This window comes from Amphiprion ocellaris, chromosome 12 (genome assembly GCF_022539595.1).
Source record: "Amphiprion ocellaris isolate individual 3 ecotype Okinawa chromosome 12, ASM2253959v1, whole genome shotgun sequence".
In the NCBI taxonomy this organism is placed as follows: Eukaryota; Metazoa; Chordata; class Actinopteri; family Pomacentridae; genus Amphiprion; species Amphiprion ocellaris.
The window spans coordinates 6,643,668-6,671,298 of record NC_072777.1 but is presented as its reverse complement, the minus strand read 5'-3'; the positions used below and the strand labels follow the sequence as shown (position 1 = coordinate 6,671,298).

The window sequence follows — 27,631 nt, the reverse complement described above, 5'->3', positions numbered from 1 at the left end:
AAATAACTGGAAAATGCACATATTTCTTATACATAAGCTAACACAGACTCATGGCTTTTACTGTATGTAGACTGATCATATGTATACACATCCCAAAGGCCGTTTCTGAGGCAGGAAAAGTTATTAAACGTATTTGTTTATCTTATTTTTATTAGTTGCTAATCTTCCTAGAATCCACACATAGTTGAGTTTTATTGATCTCAGTACTGACCTCATATATAGACTATTAGTCAGACTCTAATGTCATAAATAATAAGAAGTGAAGAAGACAGTCTCTCCAGACCAGGACAGGGTAGTAATTCTTTGATCAGATTATACATTTTGACAAGTTTACAGGATCTGATTTAGATGATACTTCTGTACAGCTATCTGTGTGTACACAATAATTCAATGCTGAGAATTTAGAGGCTGATAACCTGAGTGGTAGCACCACTGGATAATGTTTTTTAGGAAGGCAACTCCATTTTTAGTTTTTCGTTAGTTTGATTTGTTTAGTTAAAGGAACTTGAAAACCACAAAATTAGATCTAAAGCTTAATATTAAAAAACACATACAATAGAGAGCACAACATGCAAACCAGACAATAGCAAGAGAACCACAAAGTAAATGTCATTTTCTCCCAAAACACCAGATTCTCCCTCCTGTTGAAAAACAATCAACAGGTTACACACTGTTCTGCAAATTCCATCTGTGTGTACACGCAGGCCTCATCATGTAGTGAATACTACAGGGAGAAAGGTTTCAAAACGCATACACTGCATGCATGGGAAGTTTTTAGAAAGCACGGTGTGTTCTACACAGTTATACCTTTGCAGAGGAGCACTCTGAACTCAACGGCACAAAACTGAAAAATGAGCAACTTCAGCTGCTCTGTGTGCACAGTCGTGTGTGCAGAATGATGAGTGGCACCTTCATACCTATGCAGTCTTGATTGTCGACATAGTGAACCTCGTTGACTCCGAGCCCCTCCCTCTGGTACAGCTCTTGCTCCTGGAATGCAGATATTTCTAATGAGAAACCATAACGATATTCACAGCATGTACAGCATTCGTCTAATGAGGACGGGGACGGCTCCGGTTCTGCCTGGAGGGCATGCTAGTTCCCTAACAAAAGGCACTTGGGCCTGGCTTTCTGCTATTACACTTTGTATAAATGAGCATCTAAAGGTTACGGCTTTCATGCTGGATGCTGCTAGCAGATGTTTGGGGGCTCCAAGTCTGTACATGATGAGCATTAAGGTAAAATGGCATGTCAAACATTTTGAAAAAGACAGCAGTGCTACAAAATGATGAAACGAAAAGTCAAACACAGTCCAAAGTACTGTGTGTCGGCCTTTGTGAGGTTTAGCTTTCAAATTCACAGACGGATCAGTTGGTTAGATTGTAGTACTGATCCAAACCTTGGTTTCTCCAACTAGACAACAATCACACAGCCATTACAAAACAGTCTGGCATACAAGACCTCAGGGTCGACAGCTGAACAGCCTTGCTTTCACAATTTCTTTTGTCAGAAACACAGCTCCAAACGATAATAAACCAATTATGGAGGCTGCGGCTTTCCAAGGTCGACAAATGCCCAGCGTTGGCGGAGGTTTGAGGACTCGACTTCCTTCTAGTTCATTATGCAATGACCTGCAGTCACAAAAATGATATATGGAGCATCATTATTTTCCAAAATAGAAGTCTAGTGTTTGGGTGACTTGGACAGCGTCAGTTTTCATGTCAGCTGTTGGAAATGGCTGCTTGGGTGTTAAAGAAGTCTGCAAATGGAGAGCTTCATCTGAAAACAGAAAGTTGGAGGCAAAAAAAAGAGAAAAACTGCGACTTCTTCTCCAAATTAAGTTCCCAGAAATCAGTAAGAAACTTTCTGCTTCATAATTCTGAACATATTTGTTATCTTGAAGTTAAAGCATACAATCATCTGGGGTTTCTTGACATAAACAGTAATCAACCTGAAGCATATGTTTATATAAAATGGAAAAATCAGGCTTAGAATCGAAAATGTTAAAAGTTGGGGCTCAAAACTGAGAAACCCACAATTTACTTGCATCAAGAAAAGCATTTAAATCAGAGTATAAATCCTGAGCCATCCGAAGATGTTTGCTTTGATTTGCTGGTGTTTACTGATGGATCTGAGGTAGCCGATTTTCACTGAGTGAAACCTGCTGAATGGCAGCTCTCACCTCTTTAAGGATGCGCTCATTGAAGAACTGCTGCAGTTTCTCGTTACAGTAGTTGATGCAGAATTGCTCGAAGCTGTTGTGTTCAAAGTACTCTGTAAGGCAGAAGAAGCAACAGCAGACAGTCAGTTAAGGATGTCCTGTCTGACAAGTTACGCTGTTGTACATAAATCATGCACTGTCTACTTTGTTCATTGGTAACTGCAATACAGATGCCAGAGCAAAATAAACAGTGAAGTTGTCATTGTGTCCTTATGATTGAACATCTATTTCACTCGCAGTTTCATGAGATGATGTCTGAAGCAATGCTCACTGGTGCAAGATTCAAGTGGGACTATAAATTATCTATTTGCTTCTTTTTGTTTCTGTCACCTTAGATGGGTCTGTTTTTCCCACAGCTCCGTAAGACATCTAATAGAGAAGCCTTTAATTTTATTTTTCAGACTGGATGGATTTTCCCAAAAACTTGTTAACAATGATGTTTGTATCGTTAAGACTTTTTGCGGCAGAATTTTTCTGTTTAGTTATTAAAATTAGACTAAACAATAACCCTCCAGAGGAGACTTTTATCTTTTAAATGTCACTATTATAATAATAAGCGGCTTAAATGGAAACTCACCAAAGCCAGCAATGTCCAGGACACCGATGAAGTTGGCAGAGGAGTCGAAGGGGAAGCACTGGTTGACTCTGGTCACCACGTGGTCGAACAGGCGGCTGTACACGGCCTTCGCCAAGGCGTCCCGAGCGTTGTTGGCCTGCTCCACTTTGAGCGGCACTCTGGCAAAGACACAAAAACAACAGTTTAAAATCACACCTTGTGTAATGGTGATTGGGAGATTTATGGCTACTTTTAAACAAAATGTGAGTCATATTTGTGACGGCTTTTAAAACACCCAAGGCACCTTACAATAGTACAAAAACATCAACAAGGACAAAATAAAAAAGTGAAATGAGATGCATACAGAACACTTCCAATCATAATGATAATACCATGAACTCCACAAAAGTCTGCCGGCAGTAATTTCAGCTCTGCCACTATTTTACACTGAATTACCTCATATGTAATTTATATGTGAGGAACTTAACCAGTCTGGACTTTTTCTACAGAGCAAATTAGTCAATAGTACACCTGCAAAGGACACTTTCTAGAACAACTAGTTGTTACAGATGCATTTTGTCAGTGCCTAAACAAATTGAGGTTCGATATCCAGTCCTCAGGGACACACAGACATTTCCTAACCTGAATTTTCTGACCTCGGCCTCCTTCTTATTGGTTTCTTGCCTAATGTGCTAAACTTACGAATTGATGTTTACACTGCTGTTCAACATATTGAGCTAATTGCCCAAAATAATATTAATTGTAACCATAAATCGGTCACTTGAGGATGAAGCGAGCCCACTAATTCACTTGCAGACCAAGACTCAGTTAAACGAACTGGGCTTGCCTGGCTTTCCAAGCAGATAATTGTGTTATTGACAACTGGGAAAAGAGAGATTGGGTGTGAGGTAGCGGCCATAAAATGGTGACAGAAACCATAACCTGCAGCGAGCTCTGTGGAGGTACTGTAATTGCTTCTGACTGTGTGCAGGCGTGTGGTTCAATAGTGGCAGACAAAAGGAGTGACCCGATCGTGGGGGCCAGATAAAATGTACCGCATTAATCTGCTGCGAGGCTGAAGTTTCTGAACAGGCTTTACCTCTGGACTTTACTTCAGCACGACTGCAGTGCACTCAAGGACACACCGGGAAATAACTGCGCACGAGTGGCACTCGGAGACTCCCAAAGCTTCGAATAATGACTTCCAAAATCCACCTCCCTCCTCGCCTCCCCCTCTCTTGGCGGCAAATTATCTCTTCTGCACATACCTTTTTAAGCCACATGTGATAGATATGCGATATATACAGGGAATAGTGGCGTCTGATCCCTACAGGTTCCTCGTGGTATTTCTCTAACACATTTTGCTGTGAATGGACACCCCACTGTGCCAAGGGCAGACCCCCTGCAGCTGCTATCTGTAATTTAATCCAGTATCTGCACTGTTTGCATCCCCAGCAGAATTCACTATGTACAGTGCAGTATACATATATAAATATACAGTCCTGTGCAAAACTGTACATGTTTAGATTCAAATCCATGCCCAACACCACCAGGGAGGCGTCGGAGCGCTCCTAGACTTATTCTGCTGGATGAGCATAAACAAACAGCCAGTCCTAAAAAAGACCACCTTCAGTTACCACAAGTGCTGCAGCAGCTGGTCTGACCCCTACAGAGTCCTCATCTCAACTGTGGCAGGTTCTCCAAGATGCTCGCAACAACCTACCTGGCAAGCATCTTGAAAAACTGAAGAGAACTGGTGCTGTTTTGAAGTCAAAGGTTCCTCACACTAAATATTGATTTGTCTTAGCTTCCTCCTCTTAACTGCACTTTGAATAAAAACGATTCACAGCGTATTTTTAAAGCATCCTCACCTTACTTGAAGTGCCCACCATCGCAAATACATGTATTTCCTATTTATTCAAGTGTGTGTGCGTATATACAAATATATTTATATATATTCAAGTGTAGATGTGCACAGCAGTGTTTACCTGACACCTACTTTCAGTCAAGTGAATAAAGATGTAGCATTTCAGAGTTCAATGTTTCACCAATGAAAGAATTTTTTTGTGTAAGTAGGAAAAAAAAGGAGGGAGGCCCTCTAGTTTACCAAATTCAACCCATCGTTTGAAAAGACTTTTATTCAGCTTTGACTTGTTCCTTACATTTTTGTTTTCATCTGTACCCTAATGTCTTGTTTTTATCTGTACTTTGAATTTTTGTTCTGTTTTGATTTATTATTTTCCTGCTGCGAGCCCTGGTTCAACATCTTATTTGAACTCCAGACAACATCCTCCTTTCTGTCGAAAACAAGCAGCACTCTTTTTCCTGTTACCTTTTGCCTTTACGTGTGGGGAAACATATAGAATTACCCATAAAATGTGTTGAATTACAACTTCCATTAAACACTGGGTGCTTTTCTTTATTCTGACTTAGGCTTCCATTTGTCCTCTCTCCTCTTGTGACCTGGAAATTGTTTGCCCTCCACACTATCATGGAAGACCTTCTAATTCCTTAAAATGCACTTCAAGGAGAGGAGCAGAGAGGAGGCTTTAGGAGGAGCTTAAAGTGAGGAAACACAGAGTGGAAGTCTTTTATCAAGTGGCTTGATGTATAACTGCTGCACCGTCATGGTTTGGGGTTTAATGGGCATGTGATACTGCTGTGCAACACGTCAGAAGTTACCAGTGTCGCTTAAGATCGAACCTATGGAACAAGTGATTTCCCATTTTGCAACTTTGTCCATTTAAATTATCATCTCACTTCCTCATTGAGTGGTGCCGAGATGTGACAAAAGCATAATTAACAGGAACCCATTAAGTACAAATTCAGTGAGAAATGGAGCCTGCAAGTTTATGGAAGTTCTTACAACTAAGTTTTACATTCTCCTTCACTGACCTCTGCATTTTACACACATTTTCAACACGAGAAAATGTGTTCTTGACCTTGGAAATGGTTTAATTGAAAAAAAAATCCTCATTTAGGATCTGAACACCAGATTTTTATGTAGCTTTCAGCCGCGTCTCACATCTGATTTGAATGCCACAGTTGAAAGCTGCAGAAAATGTTTTTATCTATTGCTTCAGCTGAGTTATCTCATCAGACTTTGCAAATGAAGTATGCAAAAGCATGCTTATATACAAAGTAATTGGTATTTTTTGCATTTTAATGTATAATGTTTAAGAGGATCAAGTGGTGAAGATTAGACAGCATTTAGATATGCTTTGACTTGTAGCTCTGAGCAATACAAGAAACTTAAAGAACAAAAAAGTGTTTAAGCAAACAGAAAGTTACAACCACATAGCAGGCCTCAAAATCTGACTTATCGCCTATCAACAAGCCCACAGCTCCTCAGCTTCACCCCTGCCCTCTCTGCACTACCTCCAATGTTTAATTCATGTCGCCGACTCCTAAGAGCTGGAGCATCTCAGCCACAGGTTTTAATACCGCGGTGAGGCCCTCTCATTTAAAAACCAAGAGGTCTAAATGCCAGAGCAGCATAATGTCAGAACACTAATCGTACAAGCAGCCTAATATGTATTCCCTATGAGCCTCTGCACAGAGAATGTTTTTTCTCCTTCTCTCTTAGTGTAATTACTGATGTCGCCTTGTGTAGAAACTGTGCTCTCTGAAGAAGCCTGCTGGTCTGCAGCTGCTCCTCGACTCCACACTCAAAGGCACCACATGGGAAAAAAGGGATTTTAAACTGGACCTTTTAGCCATAAAAGAAGTGTTCTGATGTGGAGAAGAGAGATACTTTAGCTTTGCATTAAAATATTCTGACTTCTGTTCTGCTACACTGCATTACACAGCGTTAAACCACCACTCATTTCTACACATTACTGCTTATCGGCAGGTTTCAGTTGAGAGAACACGAAGCCAGCCCAACTAGATAACGTATTTTTTCTCTGTGTTTTGACCCTTCAGACATACTAAGAGGCCACTTTGACACACAAAAACACAACTTGTGAAAACTCCGTCCACAGTGGATAGATCTGAAAATGACAACCTCACATTTTAGCATGTACTGGATAAAAGATCACTTTTGGAAAACAATGACACGGTTATTTTCATAGCACCTTTCTAAAACAACGTTTCAAGGAGCTGCACAAAGCAGACATTAAAATGGAAGCAGACAAAACACCAAATTTATAAAGGACAAGGACAAGTGGGTCAAAGCATGGTAAAAATTTATAAAAAACGAAGTAAAATATATAAGAACAAAATATGATAGCCACAAATCAAGCAGTTAAGAAAAAGAGTTAAGACAGCAAAAGGTTTGCAGTAATGCTTTGAAAGAGGAAGTTTTCACTCTGAGAAGTTCACATTTTAAAGGCACAAACAGCTCGATGACTTCATTTTACAGGGAGAAATTCAGGAGCTATTAGAAATGTCCTGTCAGAGGACTTGCAACAAATATCAGTCTCATATGGAGTTAACAGATCACAAATGCAACATGGGGCTTGGAGACGTAAGACTCTAAAAACAACAATAAAACCTCACAAGCCAGCAGGCCAGTAAAGGCTAGCATGAAGTGGAGTAATGTGGTTGCTTCTACCTAAATGTGGTAGAAGCCAAACAGCAGCAAAAGAATGTTTCCTTCACTGAAACCACAGTAAAGTGTGCTAAAGTAATAGATTCTGGAGGTGATCAATGAGACTGACCTTTTCTGAGTCAGAAAAAGAAAGGAAGGACTTGACTTCCCTAAGCTGAATGAAACAGGACTGTATGACCTTTGTCATGTGAGCATGAAAAGACAGACGTGGATCAATAGCCACTCCAAGACTTCAGGCCTCATTGCCTCTTTAACATAACCAGATGTTAAAGATGTGAAGAGATCCCCTGTTCCCTGCCTTCACCCTGAGTCACCTGGGATAAACTCCAGCCCCCCCCCCCCCCCCCCCCCCCCCGCGACCCAAATGAAGATTAAGCACATACATATATATATATATATATAGATAGATATATATATATATATGCATATATGCATATATATATATATATATATATATATATATATATATATATATATATATATATATATATATATATATATATATATATATATATATATATGGATGGATGGATGGATGGATGGATGGATGGATGATGGATAGATAGATAGAGATAATGGATGGATGGATGGATGTTCCTGTGGAACTCAGGTGAAGAAAATACCCCCCATTTATTTCACAAGTAAAAAATGGACCATCATCGAGCCACATCACAGATGCCAAAAGACTCCAGAAACATTCTGATTGACAGGAAGACCACAGAGTAAAGATCTGAGTTAAACAATAGGTCATTACAGACATAAACGTTAGTAGTCTCAGTGCTATGAAGAGTGCAAAAACCAGCTAGAATCTGGCAAAGATCAGATTTTTACTCCTAAAAGCGTCCACTTTTATTTAGACTGTTTTAGAAAAACCGTGGACCTATTAATTAAAATCAATATCACCATAAACCAGTTCTGTGTACTTATTTGCAACATTGCCAGCAAAGGTCTAACAACTGATTGTTTTTCAAAACTGTTCAGTCAAGACAAATGAACTCTTTGCACATCAAATAATCATCATAAATTAACACTGATCAAAATCAATACGGTCCTCCGTAATACCATAACATCTACAACAAGGTCTCATTATTTCATTATGCAAACACTACATACGTTGGTTCTCTTTGTCATAAACAATTAGTTTTGCAAGGTTTCATACCCAAATGCTGCAAATAAATCTAGTTTTGCATGTTACATAATGTGTGGGAGTCGGAAATTTTTAGTAAACTGTTTTGTAAAAACTCTGAGACTGTCTCTACTGGCTTCTAACCTGTGTATTTAAACTGTGAAGTTCAGTGTTTAGTTTGGTTGCTTAATGGAGAAGGAACTCTCGCTAAAGCTTCCAAAGTTCCAAAACCCACTTTTAACAAATTCAGTGTTTTGTTAAGCCTTATAACCACACAATTTCTGCTCGAGAAACTTCATTATAATTTGCTGTTATGTTCAACAATTTTTGCCTTTTACAATTCTGAAGAGTTAAAATAAACACAATTTAGTGCAGCACTGTTTTTAACAACCCCTAAATTTTACTCTGAACCTACTTCCAGGGCCCCAGGTTGGCAGCCACTTCTCTTTGCAAATGAAATGCTTCAAGAAAAATCTGTTTTTTATTGGTGTGAGATCAAGGCTGCAGTCACCTTTGAAATAGCCTCAATTCCTTCTGGTATATAGCAATGACATGCTGACATCCAGAAGTAGTACTAGGGTGTTGCATTAAATTATTAAGGAGAATTATTGTGAGAAATTTCGAAGGATATGATGAGGCCACAGAAGTTTCTGCAGGTTTGTTTAATGGCACATCTGTCTGCCAGGCTGACAGACTGATCCCCCTCGACTTCCACGAGCCATTACCTGTCGACTTCCCTCAGCAGAGCCGCCGTGATTGGAATCTTCCATTTTCTCTTTGCCCTCCCACTCGTTACCACCCTCATCCCTCTGTCTGAAATTACACTCATGTCAGATGTTCCCTGTGCAGAGTTCGGCATCGTCCAACCCTGCCTGTCTGGGTTTCAAATCTCTCTCCCATCACTCTTTCACCACCTTTTACTTTATCTGATACTCAGTCCATCGTCACTCTCTGTCTCCTTCACCTGCATCGCTTTACCCCCCCACTAGACATTCTTGACATTTGCACTCCATCTTTCTCTCTAACTCTCCTTTCTCAGAAACACTTAATTCCTCTTCACTTTGTAGTAACTCCATTCCCCGGTTTTCTTTGCCTGATTCCTCGTTTTATCCACTAAATCGTCCAAAGCAAAAGACAAAAGAGGTCCTTTGTGACCGTACAATTCCAGATTGGCACATTTAAGCATTTTCTGATTTTTTTGGTCTCTATCAACTCCTGAGGGAAATATATGGTTCTTTAGATAAACATTGTACTTTGTTTACCTCCCAGTCTCTAACTATGCTGGCCCACTGTTTGGACTGGACAGGTAGTGTTTTTTAGAGCTATTCCCAGTAAGCAGGTGCTTGGTGCTACTGAAAATGCTGCTGTAAGAGCAATAAGCATGAACCAAAGGAGTAAAGTTGTGGGCAAACAGCAATGAGCTAAAAGATGCAGCACTGTAAAGCTCAGGTTACATGAGGAAGTGGGGTGGGATGTACTACAAGTGAGCCCTTTTACATTACAGAGCACGGTCTGCCCCGTTGTCAATGCAAAAATATAACTATGGCAGCTTTAATGACTTGGTTAGGGACAGACTTTGGTGAGGGTAATAACTTCCTCATTAAGGGTTTGGGTTGGTTATGGAGCTATTGTTTCCATGCTTCAAAGAAACTACCATGAACCCAAAACAAACATTTTGATTAAACACTGGCATTTTGTTGACCCATCCACCACTCCAATCTCCTCCCTCAGCACACTGTGGCTCTTCAACAATGCCACTTTTTCACTTCCCTGCTTACATTATCTATGACTGTGCTCAAACATCTTCTTCTTCACACCTTTGTACTTCATCTTCCTTAATTTCTTTCTCAACCACACCACTGACACTTCTTCTTTCTGTCTGACCAAAACTTGAAATGTCAGAAAAAGTCCTTATTTGACTGATTGGTAATTCATTAAAATGTCAATTAACACGTGCCTCTGTCCACTACTCATCTTAAATATTAGATTATGAAGTGACTATAACGTTTTTGTGAATCTGGAGTTTAGGTTCCGTTTCCCATCAAATGCTCTAGGTAATTTGTTCTACTACACTTTTAAGAATCAATCAGTCTCTGCTGTGAACGCTAGAAAAGTGGGGCTGTTATCTGTTAATTTAGTCTGCAAAGGTGTGTGGCAGTAATATGCTGATGCTGCATTTACACTGCCAGAAATAAAAACAGAGGAGGAAGCAGAGGCAGGTCCTGCAAAGTCATCACTTATTCCAAATATATTATTCCATTTTTTAATCCACTGTTATATACACAATACTTGTGTTGACTGGTTTTCTACTCGTTGGTTCTGGGTAGAGTTTGGTGTTGGGGATTACTGTATGCTTGAATATACAACAGAAGACACTTTTAAACTCATTTTGTTGAAAAAGCTTCTCTGAGGTACCATAAATCCAAGGAGAACAGTGCAAAGCCTGTGAAGTGAAACATGAAATACACCAATACATAAAACCCACATTTGTGTGGCAACATTAAGGCGACCAATGACCCATAAATCAACACTCTGGAGAAAACGCTGCTATACCAGCACTACTCTTCCTATTTAGAAAGAATATCTGATGTTATGAGCACATAGAATCTAATTCTCAAATGTAAGACGACCCCCATGTTTTCAAACCAACTTTACAGCAAAGAAAAAAAATGGCCTTCATTGGTAATTCAGGAAATCCGTGACAGTCAAAAGCACAAAAAGAACAACAGGCAGCAACTTGATTAGAGATGGAAACAAATGCAACATGCATCCACAATTTTGCTGTTCATGATCTCATCTGAAACATTTTGCATGCATCAAACTTGTCATAGAAATAGTAAAGATACTGTATAGTAGCTCTCATCTGCTGATCCAAGAAATGAAAATGGCAGAATTGCTGCTTTTTGGCTCTCAAAGATGTTAGAAAATAGGACGGTGTCTTATTCCAGTCAGTTGCCACAAGCTGGCAGAAATTACATCCGTCTAGACACTGCCAGTGAATGGGGGTTGAATAGAAAGAAATAGATGTGGGTTCTTTGATGGCACCATTGTGTGATGCCTTTTAGAGTCCTTCAAGACCACAGAGTGTATGATTTTATCTGCTGAACATCAACATCAACCTGCCCAGATGGGACAGAAATCATCTTGTGACACCAAAGTCATATTTATAACTGAATGTATGTCCCCACATGTTCTCTACAAGCGTAAGCTGTCATTACACAGTTCTTCAGAGGCGCTGCATTGACACAACGGCACAGGTGCAAGTAGTAGTAATACCTGTCAAAATACAAAACGTTCATGTGTTTGGCTGCCACAGAGTAGATAAACTATCTCATTAACAAGACAGAAATGTTGTCTGGCTTCTTCACAGCAGCCTTAAAAGCCTCAAAGGCACCCGACAGCGCTGGTGACAAAATGAGTCAGTTTGTTGACTTGTTATTAAGTGACTCAGGTTGGAGTGCTGCGACAAGTTCAATATGTATTTAGTGTGCTGTTTGCTTGATTTATTCTGAATTGTGTCATCATGCAAAGGCATTCTTTCAGCCTGAGTCATGATGACCTGGCATTACTGTTTGACTAAGAGATGAGACACTCTCCATATATTTAGAGACACTCTGAATAATGAGTGCATATGTCTGTGTGTACACTCAGCAGAAGGTAAATGTTCGGAGACTTTAAAGGAGTGAAAACTTTCTGGACAGGATAAGCTGTCACTTCCCCACAACTACCAAGAACAGGGCCGGACCAGTACACTTACAGCTCTGCTCAATATATATCTCAATAAAAACAGTAAATGAAACATTACAATGATACAATGAAAATGTGGAACACACAACACAACTATTTAATGAAAGATTTTGTTTTTTCATTTAAACTATGATTGCTGCCTATTGAGTTGTAGATATTTTTGATGGTGTGACTTCCTTCAGTGTGGGCATGTGGATGAGAATGTTGCCCTCCAACTGGCTTGAGAGAAACTTCAGCTTTCTCATAAAAGCAGTCACCAGGCTGTACATTTCACATGCAAAGAGGCCCTTGCCTTGCAGCTTGGTGTTTAGTTCATTCATTAATGCAGTCACATCAACAGCAAAAGCAAGGTCTGCCATCCAGTCTGCATCTGAGAGCTCGGTGATGTCCCTGCCTTTCTTCTCACAAAACTCTTGAATCTCTGCTCTCAGATCCCAAACTCGTTTAAGCACCTTGTCCAGGCTGATCCATCTCACAGCTGTCTGGTAACCAAGGTCACCATGTTCACTCTCATCTCCTCCAAAAAGACAAACTGTCTGTAATTCAATGCTCTTGCCCTGATAAAGTTAACTACTTTAGCTACAACATCAGTCACGTGGTTGATTTTTAGCACGGACTTACACAGCACCTCCTGATGTATAATACAATGCAAAAAATATCAGTTTCTGCTCTGGGTTTATTTCATTCACTAAGTCCAACATTTTTCCCTGTCAAATGTGGACAGCCATCAGTTGTAACACCAACCAAATTCTCCCATTTTAGTCCCAGCTTGTTCATGCATATATTTACCTCAGTGAACAAATCACTCACCGTCGTGGTTCCTTTCATTGGCTGCACAGCTGCCAGCTCCTCCGTCATCTCAAAGGTTTTTGTTAGTCCACGTACAAAGATGAGTAACTGGGCTGTGTCACGGACATCACAGCTCTCGTCCAGAGCCAAGGAGAAAACGTCAAAATCGTCCACTTTGTTGTGCAGCTGAAGCTCCAGATTTTCGGCGCTGCTCTCCACCCGCCTCGTTACGGTTCGCCTCCAAAGGGCCACATTAACGAACGCTTCTTTTTTCTCCGGGCATATAAACGCTGCAGAGTCCACCAGACATTCTTTTATAAACTCTCCATCAGAGAATGGCTAACTGACATCCCTTTATGTGTGAATTTTGGTAAAAAATAAAAATAAAAATCCTTGCTAGCAAACCTTCAGACATCTTCCCCGCTCTGCATCAAATATTTGTACTTCTCCGCCATGTTTGGTCTCGTAATGTCGATTCAGATTATAATTCTTGAGCACCGCGACCTGTTCGCCACAAACTAGGCCACAGCTTTACCTCTGACTTCAGTGAAGAAATATTTGGAAGTCCATGTCTTGTTAAAAACTCTGCATTGGGAATCAATCTTTCTTTTTTTGCCGTTAGCTGACATCTTCCCAGGCTGAAGCTGACCAACAAACCAATCAGCGCATAAACCATATGCTAAGTATGGAAAGCACGCGCTAAAAAACGTAGGGTCGCGCGTGGCTTTATGGCCTAAGGTCACGCGCGAAGAAACGGTAATTTAGCAGATCTTTCAAAATAAAAGCAGCGCAGGCGTATTGCTTGCATGTATTGAGATGATATATATTTGCACTGACTTTTAATATTTTCCAGTGACCTCATAGGGGCCAGGTCTGACCAAGAACATGAGGGGTTCAAAACGTTTACAGGGGACGGTTCTGCCAACATTTCTAGAAATATCTTTATACCACGTCTGCACAGCAAATGCAGCATGGTTACACTTCTGCAAAGACAGTAGCTATGGAAAAAAACTGGACTGGGTTGGACGGCTGCATCAACATCTGCCATGCTACATGTAGAGTCGTGTGCAAAAGGTATTTTAGATATTTACATCAATCTGGTTTCGGTACTGGCCCGTGCCTGGGATCTTTCTGCATGGAGCTTGCATGTTCTCCCTGTGCATGCGTGGGTTTTCTCCAGGTTCTTCGGCTTCCTCACCACAGTCCAAAAATATGCTGACGTTAATTGGTAATTCTAAATTGTCCGTAGGAGTGAATGCAAGTGTGCTTGTTTGTCGCTATGTGTAGCCCTGTGACAGATTGGTGATCTGTCCAGGTGTCCCCTGTCTTCACCCTAAGTCAGCTGGGATAGACTCCAGTCCTCCTGCAACCCTAATGAGGATTAAGTGTTACATAGATAATGGATGGATGGATAGATGGACGGACGGACGGATGGATGGATGGACATCAATTGCCATCATGTAGTACCAACAAGGAGGCATCTGATGGGCCCGCCATTAATTATGGACAAGAACGTGAAGAACTGGGAAGAATGGGATTACATGAATGTACCTATGAGATCCAGTGCTGTTCTAAAGGCAAAGGTGGTCACACCAAATATTTATTTTATTTAGGCTTTAATCTCTTTTACGGCTGTTCTTGTGGAGTACTGTACATCTACCATCAATTTACTCACAATTACTCCCCCAGTCAGTTAAAAAGACACAGGACTACTTTGTGTTCCGTGGATGTAAATTAAGCACTGAAGAGTAGTACCGAACCAGAAATTGAAATTTGGAGTATTTGTATCCATGTGGTATGCATCCTGATCACTGGGTTTTCAGTTTGGCCCAATATGTGACTGAATTTTGAGTGTAAACTTTGGTTACTTGTTTTATTTTTCTTCGTTAGAGTTGAACGATGTGTAAAATGTTCACATTCCCGAAGTTAGGTATCATCGTGAATGTGAAAGGAAAGAAATGCAATAGCAGTTGCTTGGCTGTAAGCACTGACAGCAAGCAATGATGTCAAAATTTGCTGCGTCTCCTCTCATCAACCTGACATAAGAAGCACATTTGTTAAAGAAACAACAACACTTAAAGGGTAAAATGTTGTTTTTGATTTTGGCATCAAGCCCAAGTGGGAAAATGCAAAAAAACATTTTTCTGCTTCCTCAAAATAGGGTTGTGAATCCATGTACCAAGTCAGTCACCTCACTTTACAATGTCAATGATGGACAAATGATTCTGGGCAACCAAAATCTATTCAACTTTTGTGAGGCTTTGTCTGATAATCATCTATGGCAATTTGGGCGAAGATTGGAAAAAAAGGACCGTGACAATTTGGTGGAAATTGAGGTCATTGTGCTTTGAACTCAGTTTGAGCCAATGAATATAATAGTTCTTCACTTTTGAAAATCACGAATACGGTTCAAAAGTCACCTGCATTAACATATCGCCAACTTTCCAGCATGGGTGGCACTAGAATGCTCAAGACACAGACATGAAACTTAAAAATCGAGGGACTGTCCCCAATCAGTGGGCCAAAATTCACAGTATTTTTACCATATGGTTCAAGGGGTTGCAAAAAATTCAAACAACAGAATAACAAAAAAAAGATGGATAAGAAAAAACAGAAATACTCTGGTGCCTATGCAGCTTCATTGATTGGTCCCTTATAAACTGAATGAAAAAATAATGAATATTCAGAAGATTAGTGACAAAATCTCGTTACTCAACCCATTTCTTACATCTTGACATCTGTAATTGTTTATAGCTCAATCAATACATTCTTTCTTTTCGCTTCTCTGCTTCTTCAACTTCTTTTTGTTTCAACCGGCAGGTCTACACGCACACAAAATAACCAAGTTACTTAGACGAATCAGGTCACACAGGAAATCCATCAACATATTAACTTGCATGTAAACACCTTAACTCACTTTCAATTTGCTTCACTGTCACGGCACATAATTAGATTTCTGCTCCCGAAGTTTACAGCGCAGAAAATAAGACACAAAAAAAGGGAACAAAAAGACAAATATCTGATTTTAATTCTGGCTCTCTCTAAATCTCATCTTCCTCCCACACTCTCTCTCTCTCAGCCACACACTGAGAGCCGTCTGCACTTCCTCCTTACATAACCCAAACAAATAAATAACCAGCTTAGGTGATGCAGTCAGTTGGCGGAGCTCCAACCTGCCGCCTCACTGGAATTCACTCGCTCTTCCCATTTTATTCACTGTTACCAAATTATAGCAATAATCTGCGAAATTTTCATATAAACGAGCAACAGTACGGATTCGACTGTGTCACCAATTTCAAGTATGAAGCTAAAGTGGGCCATCTTTATCCAGTTCAGGAAACCTTCTGTGCTCTAAATACTTTAGCTTCTTATGCAGGGGAAAGTAAATTATGCGTTTTATATTTCTAGTTGGTTTGGACTAAAAAAGGACAAAGAAAAGCCTTCAGAAACAGAATCAGCAGAAACCCACATTCTCTGATTGATGGGTTGATCTTTACAGCAGCAGTGTCAGTTGACTTGCAGGAATTGTGAATTTTACAGTACGGCAAATCTCAGTATTTCCTGGGATATTGATGGCAAAGTGTACATTACTGAAACGTAAAGAAACCTCTTACATCAAAGTGTGTTTCTACGTGTTAGAGACTACCGCTGCACATGTGAAAACATCAACTATAAAGCTGCAAGTGTCTCAAAATGAGCTGTATTAAGTCTGATAAATGCCCTCAAGGGATGTCGCTTAAGTAAAAGCACAGACGAAGCTGCAAACAAGTACGAAAATCAAAAAAGCCTCATTTTTATGTTTGTGTGTTTGCTGACTAGCAGATCTCTGCTGGCTGCTACTCATCCCTGCTGCAGGCTACAGCCTCCAGGCTACATTAGCCACTGCAAGCACAACTCTCCAGCCATAATGTCAGCAGTGGTGTTGCATTGTGGGTAATGTAGGAGTGAGGTTTTGATGAGGAAAATGTGAGCACAAGTTTGGGTCTTACTTTCTGCTTCTACCAGTCCTCACTAAATTAACTCCTCTCTTTCATCACAAGAGGAGTTCTAAAATCCTAACAGCTTGTATCACATGAAACTTTACAGATATCCTTCTCTTTAGTTTCAGTCAAAAACTACAAGATACAATACAGGTTATTATTAAGATTACTGTGCCAGAGGGAACAATCAGGGATGTCATGTTTGATATTAATCAGGGTGGCCTGAATTAGTCTGTGAGCAGTTCAGAAGGTTTCAGACTGGATCTGTAAAATCCTCACATTACTGAATAATCTAGGCTCAACATCAGGTCAGACCAACCCAGACCCCAAACCAGATTTCTCCTCTGATTATCAGTAAAGGTGAAACGCAGGGAAATCTGCCCAAAGCTCCTGTAGCGAGAGCCTGGCCATAAATGCAACACAGAAAAGACTTGGAATTTTACTGTCAGGTAAACACATTAAAAACATTTAAATAAGACTCATATGAAGAAAAGAAACTAATTAAAAAGGTTAAAAATGTGCAAAATAAAAAATACCTTACTATATATCTGATTCTGCCGCACAGACTTGTTAAGCAGTCCACTGTGAGCAATAGCTAATTAAAAGACATTATATGAGGTTTATCATTTTATCACATTTTATGGGATCCAGAAAATATGTAACATTATTGAAAAAATAGTGACATTTGGCTTGACTATTCATCCTGTGTACCTTCAAGGTTTGCAATGACTGTATCCATCTTGGATAACGCACACGTCAGTAAACAAAAATTTGTCCACTCGTAGCTCAAAGTCCATAATAAGAAACAATCAGTTAGTAATACATTTTATACCATGGCAAGTGAAAATGATTGTCTGGCATGCTCAGACAGAAAGCAAGTGAAGTACACAAAAATGGAGAAGACAATCAACGATAAGATGCATTCAACAAGAGCAAAGTATAAGGGAACCCACATTTGCACAATCTGAAAATTAATCGAACAAAAGGGCTATAAAATGGAGGGAAATAGAAATAATTAAAGCCACTTGTCAGTTTAGGATTCAGAGATCAGTGCAGACATTTTTATAGCTTTTACACCCTGTAATTCATTTTATATGCGATTTTCATGTTTTGTAGTTTCTTGTAAATTTCCCCAACAGTTATTTAAAGAAGCCAAAGTGTTGGAACAAACATCATCTTAAAGGTCTGTCTTCTTCATTCAAGACTGTTGACTTTGCTTTGCACTAAAACATGGTCGCTGGAAAGATTCTCGTTCTGGACAACTCACAGGCTGCATCAGCATGTATTAAAACGTTGCCTATTTATATATGTGCAATATGTTTTTGCTATCAACAGTTGTGTACTTGGATAAATCATGGAGTCCACGAGTATTAACACCTCTAAAATTGGGACTGCATTTCCTGCAAAACTAATTGTTTTACTGTGCAGCTTCCCAGCAGACCTACTCTTCCCTGAAGGGGATGAACATGTTGGAAACCTTTTTTTTCCATCCCTCCAACCATCTGCCATCACCAGAAAGTCTGCTGCCTCCTTGTGCAAAGAGGATCCTTTGCTTCCTCTGTCAAAGGGTTTTTCTTTTTGGCTTTAACGGAGAGAGTAAACATGTTGGAAGTGATTTTCCCCATCAGCTTTTCGTTCCCTCCACCATCTGCCGCCAGCAGAAACTCTGGAAGCTTTACATCCGTTTGCTCTGAAAGAGCAGCGCCCTCTTCCTGTTGGTCACTACAAAGAAACCAACAGATGATAGAGATATGAAATCCAGAGGATTTCAAGGTGAGATTTTCAGCTCTCCTTTCTCTTTTTTGTGTTGGCATTAACCCAGAAATGGTCGATCTGCCAGTAATACCCAGAGGTGGTAACCTGGGCTCTCAGTTTTTCTTCCGTTTACTGTGCAGAGGCTGCAACAGGCAGACAGGCCTCTCAGTCATTGGTTAGTTTGTTTGCAGCAGCAGTAACAAAGCCTCACATTGTGCTGACAGAGATGTACATCTAATCTGGTACATGAACCTGAATAAAAGCAGCAGAGGAAAGTGGAATGTGGATCTGTGAAGACATGTATGTTCACCGGCAGCGTGACTGACAGGCAGAGCAGCATCAGCTGACGCTCAGAGAGACAGACAGAGACGGAAAGCAGCTTTTAATTCATCTGCAACAGCTCCTCTCTCCACAGATGAAAGAGGAGAAATAAACATTAGCGTGGGAGGTCTGAAATTGAGGCGAGTGGCTTGGCTTTCAGATGGTGTGCGCTCAGGCCGAGCTGCCAGCAAAACAATCACAGGCTTTAGAGTGACTGGGTTCAGGCACTTGGCTGGAGGGGAGCTGTCACTCTCTCTGCTCTGTATTCACGTTTCTACATCACACCTGTCCTCGCTGGCGTGATGAAGCATTTTTATGTTGGATACACTTTTGCCATGATCTATGTAAAGGGAAGGAATGATGTGTATTGCATATCAGCAAAAATAACTTCAACTGCACAGATAAATGGAAAGAAATTTAAATTTGCAAATGAAATATGGACAATAACCTGAGTGCTTAAGAGGTGAAGACACTGGAGATCATACATGTTTAAGGCCGCAGCTAATAACAAACTAATAATAGCTATTTAATAATAGGTTAATTAGTTGAATATCGACTCTTTGTTAGGGCTATTAAATTCAAGAAATCGTCAAAAATGCTGTGTGCAATTCTTAGACTCCTCAGATGGAATCTTCAAATAGAAGGATTAGTTCAAGTCCAAAACCTAAAAACAAGAGAGACAGAAAGCAGAGGCAGTTGGCATTCTTGCTATTTTTTTGGCAGCTTTACGGAATATCCTGTTAACAAAATTGTTGGCAAATGGGTTTCTGTTGATACTCTAATTAAATAATTGTTTCATCACTATAAAGGTCTTCTACTCCAGTACCATCCGTCTCACACATTTCAATGAGGCCACTGCTTTGACACAACAAAGTCCTCACATACAGGCTCTGGTAATTATTGCCAAAACACAATGGCACAACACTGACAAAAGAAACTGATAAGTGCACATTCCTAAACACAGATTAAAGGTAGATTACTGTCAGTGTGATTGAATTCATGCTGTAGTTCGTCTTAAAATGATTAAAACACCACCATGATAATATTCCACAGCTGTGAATCTCTAGTTCCCTCTACACGAAAGTTGACAGTCACAGATAAAAAAAAAAAAAAATGGGACCAATGTGGTAAAATCTGTTTTTTGTTTATATTCAGTCAGTTTGAAGTAACCTGACATGCCAGATGGTGTCTAACATAGAGCCATGTAAAAAGTTGTCCTTGGAAGGTTTTTTAAAAAAAGAAGTCATTTCCAAATATACTTGGCAGGTGATTGGATGAACCATCTGCCTATCAGCATCTAGTCTGACTCACCAGATGTAGGGCGCAGGTATAAATCATTGGTTGCGCATTTCACATGGCTTTCTCTATAATAACCTGTAGGCTAGAAACCTACCACACTGAAAATGAAAACTTTAGCAGAGGACTGAGATCATGTAAGGCAGGTCTGCTAGTTTGTTCTGTGCTTTTTAGTTTTTTTCAGTAAACTGGTCCTTTTAATGATAGTTCTTGCTTCCTTGCAGGCAAAAGTTCCACAAAAACAATTCCACTCATCACTACTTTGCAGGAACAACACTACTGCATCCCGTACTTCGCTGTCTACTACGATTGCATTTCTTTAAACCAATCACAAACAAGCCAGAGAGTGTTTAACCCGATGACAGAATTTTAATGACATGCAGGTTGAACACACTGTGGTGCTAAATGATCTGACTACGTGAGACCAATCACCGTCCATCACAGGCTAACTCCCACCTGAAACATGCCCGTAACTACCACTAGTTCATCACAAGATGCTGAACAACTGGACAAGAATCTAACTGCTTCACAAGTACAAGCTTGAAGGTCAGCGTTAAAGCTCCCAGTTTGTGCCATTTTTTTTCTTTTTTGGATCCACAATAAAAACACTCTGAAAACATACCACGCTACCTCAAAATAAATCCAACAACAGTTTTCAAAAAAAAACATTGACTGGTCCACACAGGAGCTAATACTAGCTACTTTAGCCGCATTGTGCTAACAGTACAGGTATCATAGTCAAGTAACAATCAAGATGCATGACGGAATTATTCCAATAACTATTTAATATATTTTAATCGTCGGCATTCTAACTCCTGGGCCTCAAACAGTAGAACTATTTTATTATTTATACTGAGACTTCAAAAGTCTGAGACAGGCCAAATTCACGAGTTAGCAGTCAATCACAGCTGTCAAACAACAACCACTCAGTAGATATGAAAGCCTTTTTAAATATGAAAATATTATTAACAAATCAATAATTTCTAAAAGAACTATTAGCACTCCATAATTGCCCCACGAAAAACATAACTGACTTAAACCCTATTGGCATGTCCATAGTATCACCTTAATCTGCCATATCTGTAATTATTTTTTGCTAGGTTTTCTCAGCACTTCTCCTCTGCATCTTTTACACTCAAGAATTACTGTATTAGTAATTATGATAGAAAGTTTGGAGCATTTGGTTGGTTGCAAATTCAGGAGGCTCAAGTCACAACACAGTTTGAAGACTTTACACACAGAAAGAAAAAGCTCAAATCCATCAGAAGAGCAAAGTCAAAGGATGATTAATGGAGGAAATGCAAAGCAGCCTGCAGTAAGGAACATTTTGGAGTCTTCCAACAATGATGTTGTGGTCAATAGCATATTCAGCAGGAAATTCAAATATAACAGAGTTTGATTATTTCATGCGAATACTCAGACCTAGGGGGGTAATTTCTCACTCATATGGCTTTGGTATTTCAGGAGATACATTACCGTTCAAAGATTTGGGGTCACCCAGGCAAATTCATGTTTCCAAGAAAACTCCCACTTTTATTCATGTGCTGACATTAACTGTACAAGGGTTTCTAATCATCAATTAGCCCTTCAACACCATTAGCTAACACAATGTAGCATTAGAACACAGGAGTGATGGTTGCTGGAAATGTTCCTCTGTACTCCTATGGAGATATTCCATTAAAAATCAGCCATTTCCAGCTAGAATAGTCATTTACCTGTATTTCTGATTAATTCAATGTTATCTTCATTGAAAAAAATACTTTTTTTTTTTTTTTTTTTTTTTAAATAAGGACATTTCTAAGTGATCCCAAACTTTTGAACTGTAGTGTAAGTTGGTAACTTCTGTATGGAAGCTGTTGAGAACCAGCATCACGTGGCCTTTGATGGCGTTACACCTTAAAGTTGTCTTTGGTCTCAAGTCACAGTCTTGTGTGAGACACTATTCGTGGTTTTGTGGTGGCAAAACTGTCAAAAACATACGAGCAGTATTTCTGATAGTATGTGAGCATAAACTGCAAGCTTCTGGAACACGCATAAGCTTCACTACAGTCACCTGCAGCTACAGGTCTGTTGTTACCGTTCTGTGTTTCTCTATAGGAAGAGAAAAAACGCTCATGGGCTTATTCTCTATCCGTTCTGTATTGACTTTTGAGCAAACTGAAGATTTGTATTAACCTCTATTTTTCTGAGCTCCTGTTATTTGTTCAGTATGTCTGTTTCACTCGCATGTGTCCTCACCTGAACTATTCAGATGGGTCAAATGAAACTCTGTTATCAGGTCTCGAAGTGAACCTACTGTGTAGCCTGGATATGAGCGCCGTATTATTTTCTCATCACCGTCTGGTGGTACACGGTTGTGTCTCTGCCCTCCCGCTTCATCTCCTTCATCGCTCTGAGGATTAAGTTATTAGCTGCATTGAACTCCTCATGAAAGAGCAGCGTAGTCTGTTGAGGGGGTTGTTTAGGTATCTGTTCACCACGGCTCTGAGCCCGAGGCAGGTTCGAATACCTGAAGCTCTCCCTCGGCATTGTGCGTTGAGCTGTAAAAAAGGTATAATACTCAGTCCAACCCCTCCTCCTGAATGCGTCACAGCTTCACATTTATCTTGTTAAGCCGGAGCTGATTGGTAAAGCTGTGAATGGTCCAAACTGTCTGTCTGGCTGCAGACGCTTCATTTCTTGCCCTCAAGTTCGTTTAAGTCTTTATCATTTCCCGAGTCATGCCCGTGTCCAGCTGGTTTGAAGTTAATCCCCTCACAAAAGTCATTGCTTACGATTTTACCTTTTCATTCTTGATCCTTTGATTATAGCCACTCAACCAAAGCAGAGTAAATAGTAAAGCAGAAAAAAACAGGCCTTTTTTTTAAACACCATTGTGATTCCAATTTATAATTACACCAGTTTTCAGGACAAGAACTGAAAGCAATAATAGTTAGGGTCAAGCTGTGTCATATTAGATGCTTTATGGGCAAGAAGAAATTGTTTTTCTCGCCTGAGTACGCTTGAATTACTTAGAACTGCTAATGAAATGTTTTTTAAAAAGATACTTTTGCACTCTAATGCTGCAATGCTTCTTATCTAGTTGAGCTTTAAATTTAAGCTGCATAGAAAGTTTTTTCATTTTCTCATTGTGAAATAAATGTGAAAATGTGGCACTGTAGTTAGTGTTATTTTCTCACAGCTAGGCCATCTAGGATTCAAAGCATAACTGCTGTGTTACAAATGTTGGGTCAGCTGTTTTCGTGGTCGATTGCATTGCCAAGGAAAAAACAGCTGTAGCCCAAAAGAAGCTGAAGCAGTTGAAGGGAGAGTTGGGTTTATTTGGAATGGGGTTATAATAGGGACTTCAATGATGAGTAATCAGTGTATTACCTGCAGTAGATGATGGTCAGCATTCCCCAAGCTTGGAGAAGCATACAGGTGGACGAACACGAACACTAAACAATGAACTTTTGTGGACTCGGGTCAAGAACTGAAGCACTTCTTTCACTCTTGTCCAAGTCACCAAACTCCATTAGGGAAAAAAAAACAGCAATTTTACCTCGCATAACAGAGTAGCTAGTATAGTATGTTTTTGTATGACTTTGGTGTTCTAATACCAGCTCTGACCTGAATTAACAACAACACAAACAAACTAACGGATCAAGGCAGAGGCAGGCCAGCAATTCAAGTTTTCTGGAATGTAAAATTACTGTTTTTGTCAGTGGGTTCTGGTGGCTTTGAAGAGAGAATCGATCAATATATCTGCTTGAGTTCCCTGTTGGAAAGAGCTGTCTGATGGAGAGGTAAAGTGGTGAAAATACAAAAGTATGTGAAAATATAGTGTAAACATCTCTTTCTTTCTTTAAAAGATTTTTTTTTGGTGACTAAAGTATGTTCTACTACTGTCTCGGTCCACAGCAGTTCACTGTTTATGTAGGTCCTGCTGTCTGCTTCTCTAAAACTGAGGACGTGAAGACAGTCTTCTCCTGTAGGTAGCGCAAGGACAATGAATAACCTCATATAACCTTACTTCAAAGACAAGTAAGTAATGCTTAGCTCGTGTAAAACAAATTGAAAAAAACACTTACTGCAAGGAAAAAAATGCAAGTGCCACAACTACAAAAGCCTCAGACCTGAAATAAACTGGTTCCTATGCAACTAAGTGTCTTCCGACCATGTCTAAAGGTAGAAGTGTTTATAGGTTTTCTAAGAAGCCACACTCAGTGATGAAGAGCGATCTGCTAGAGAAAGAGGAGACGTGATGAATCATTCACATGGGGATAATAGTCAATAAGGATTCATGGTGCTGCGCTAAAAAGAGGAGCCTGAGAGAGAAGTTGAAATGACGTCTACTTTCTCACTTCCACACACCCGGACAAACACTGCTTCAAGCTTTGAGAAGAGTTTTAACCGTTATCTGACACTCTGGTTTCTGTTCAATTATAGCAGTACTTTTTTTAAAAAATCTTGACAAAATTGGCAAAAGACAATGCTGCAGACTGTCCATGTCCATCCGCCATAATTTGCAAACATTAGGATTTGGTTCATCAAGATAAAGAGCTGGCGGAACAAATTCTTCTTTCACGTACTATTTAACCATAGCAGAAGATGAGGGGAAAACAATATGATGGTAAACATAGAATGTATAGAATGAATGGATGGATGGATGGATGGATGGATGAATGGATGAATGGATGAATGGATGGATGAATGGATGAATGGATGGACGAATGAATGAACGAACGAACGAACGAATATTTATTTAAACTGTCAGCATTTCCACTGGAGCCCGACCAATATATTTGTTGGCCAATATTGGAAGGTAGCAGATATATTGGTATTGATGTAAACGTTCAGAATTTGTTTCCTTACATAACACTGAAAAATATGCTTGGGGTAATACAGAAATCATGTCATCACAGTTTGTCCAGTAGAGTCCACTCTGACTCCATTCTTTATCATACTCTCAGCACTGTGTAGCACATGTAGCAGAGCAAGTGTTTAAGCAGTCAAGCTGTGTCTTCACAGTAAGCTGTTAACTAGTTTGTGATGCACATTTTTTTTTGAAAGTTAATAAACATCTACAATATTTTCCCCTCTCTATATTACTTTAACATGTTTGTATATAGGACGGATATATCAATACTGGAATTTTTTTGGCCCCTCTTAAAATCCGTATTGGTCAGGCTCTAGTTTCCACTCTGGGGTTTTCATGCACAAATTGAAAACATGCATATAAACAAACTGATGGAAACACGCCTGATCTGACTGCCTTTACTTTCCCTGCCTGTAGGTGGCACAGGTTAGACTGAAACTGCAGCAGCGTGTTATTTACCAACAAGTTTAAGCACATTAACTGCGAAAAAAAGAATCCATAAGCACAAGGACGTGATGTAATGGACAAGTATGCTCTTGATCAAAACCACACTCCGGAAAATTGAATTCATATAATGCCCTTTGCACACATACATGCAGTGGTAACTGTGTGAACTTCAGTGTGTGTGTTGACTGTCTTCCTGCAGCAGGAGGAGAGTGCCATATATGCTCCGACAAGCCAATAGTCACATTTAATTTAAATTAGGCCTCTCACAGTGTAGCATGTGGTGATACCAGCAAGCGGAGAGAATTTCAATGTGCAGCACAGTGCACAGAAAAAAATCTGTGAATGGTTTTTATTTATCTATTAAATGCATATGAAGCACAGTAAAGAGAAGAAACCTAAATTGAATCGATATTCAATCCCAGTTCTCCTTGGTACACTTGAACACAATTTTTCATGGTGTTTGGCAGTTAGTTTGTTCAGGACTTTGTGTAATCGCAGAGACGGTCAGCAGTGGACTGATCACTGTTCTGTGGAGGACAAAACATCTCTTGCGGGAGCCCTCGTTGAAGATAATTCTCTCTAACTGGCAGTGAGTTTTGGGTTGTTGTTGTGCTACAGAATGAACTTGGAACATTTCGACAGCTCCCTGCTGGCACTGCGTGATGGATAAGAATCGAAACTTTAAAACTTCTGCGCAGTGTACAAGCTATGTATCCTAGTGACAGAGAAACAAGTTTGCTTCTTTGGGTCAAACCTCTCCTGGTCAGTCCAAATGTCCAAAAACGCTACATACTTTGCTTGTTTGAGCCTCAATGCCTCAAGGAAGGCAACGGATCCTCAATGCAAGGGAAAGACCAGCATCAGCAACACAGCACCATTGTGACATCAACGTCAAATTCCTGCATATACATATATATTGTAAACAAAGATGTGTTTAATATAAATATCTTTACAGAGAGCTTACATAAATGAAGCAAACAACAAAAGGCAAACTGAGCATTGCCATGTTGACAGCCCTGAGCTTCCTCCTGCCTGACTAAAGCTGTGCTTTTTATTCACCTTGCCTCTCTAAATAAGGGCCATTAATAATATTACAGGATGTTTTCTATCTCCATAATTGGTGATCCCTTTCAAGCTGCAGCAAACCATAAAGGTCACCCTCAGTAAAAGTGCTTTCAAACAGGAATCCCCTCGCTTTTAGAGGCACTGAGGCGGAAAAAATAGAAAATGTGACACAAATATACAGCATGTCGATATTTCAAAGTGCTGGTAAAAAGCAGTCTTTGTTTTATATGCCACATTAGGGACTACTTGTGAAGCTTAAGTTACAAGAATGAAGAAAGATGATGCAAAAAAATAAAGAAATATTGTTGCATTTGAGATTTTTAATGTTTGGTTCCCAAATGTTTCAATGTAATCTGTTGTACTGCAAAGTATTCACCTCAAAATAGTGATGAACTTTGCATTCAGAGTCTGTTTTTGGTGTTTCACCTTGTGTTTTCTTGTGTTGTCTTGCGACTGACAAGTATGAGTGTGCATCGTGTCCTTGAGTTCTGTGTCAGATCCACTGCTTGCTCATCATGTCTGGTTTAAAAAAAAAAACAAGCCGCACTGAAGGCTTCAAAGCAACAGTCCACAAACCAATAGGTGACATCAAAGGTTGCTACCCCCATCTTTTATATATAGTCTATGAGAGGAAGTGGATGAGGCAGGCTGAGACAGTGAGTGTCCACAACATGAGCTACAAATGTGGGCACCAACGGCATTCAGTCACCCTTGTGCCCTTTTTTAAAATCAAACCCATTTCAGCATCCAGGCACTATGCTACAAGTCCAGATGGCTCACCACTTTATTCATAATAAGTGTTGGCAAAAACATTCACAACAGATCCGCTGTTTATCTGTGACATTTCAGGACAATAAGACGAGGAGGAGAGTCAGCCAGCTGTGTGAGCGCCGTCAAACGGATCCTAACCAGCTCTGC

General features: G+C 39.9%; 1 protein-coding gene across 6 annotated transcripts in view; it reads right to left on the bottom strand.

The window, feature by feature from the left end:
• The window catches only part of myo6a (myosin VIa), a 201,577-nt gene that overhangs the window by 94,069 nt on the left and 79,877 nt on the right, over positions 1-27,631 (bottom strand). For all 6 annotated transcript variants that reach the window (XM_055015731.1, XM_055015733.1, XM_055015734.1 and 3 more), the window contains exons 13-15: positions 2,799-2,956; positions 2,183-2,274; positions 918-990 (exon numbers count right to left, since the gene is read on the bottom strand). In XM_055015731.1, coding sequence (XP_054871706.1) covers positions 918-990; positions 2,183-2,274; positions 2,799-2,956 — 323 coding nt within the window. The remainder of the gene's footprint in view (positions 1-917; positions 991-2,182; positions 2,275-2,798; positions 2,957-27,631) is intronic.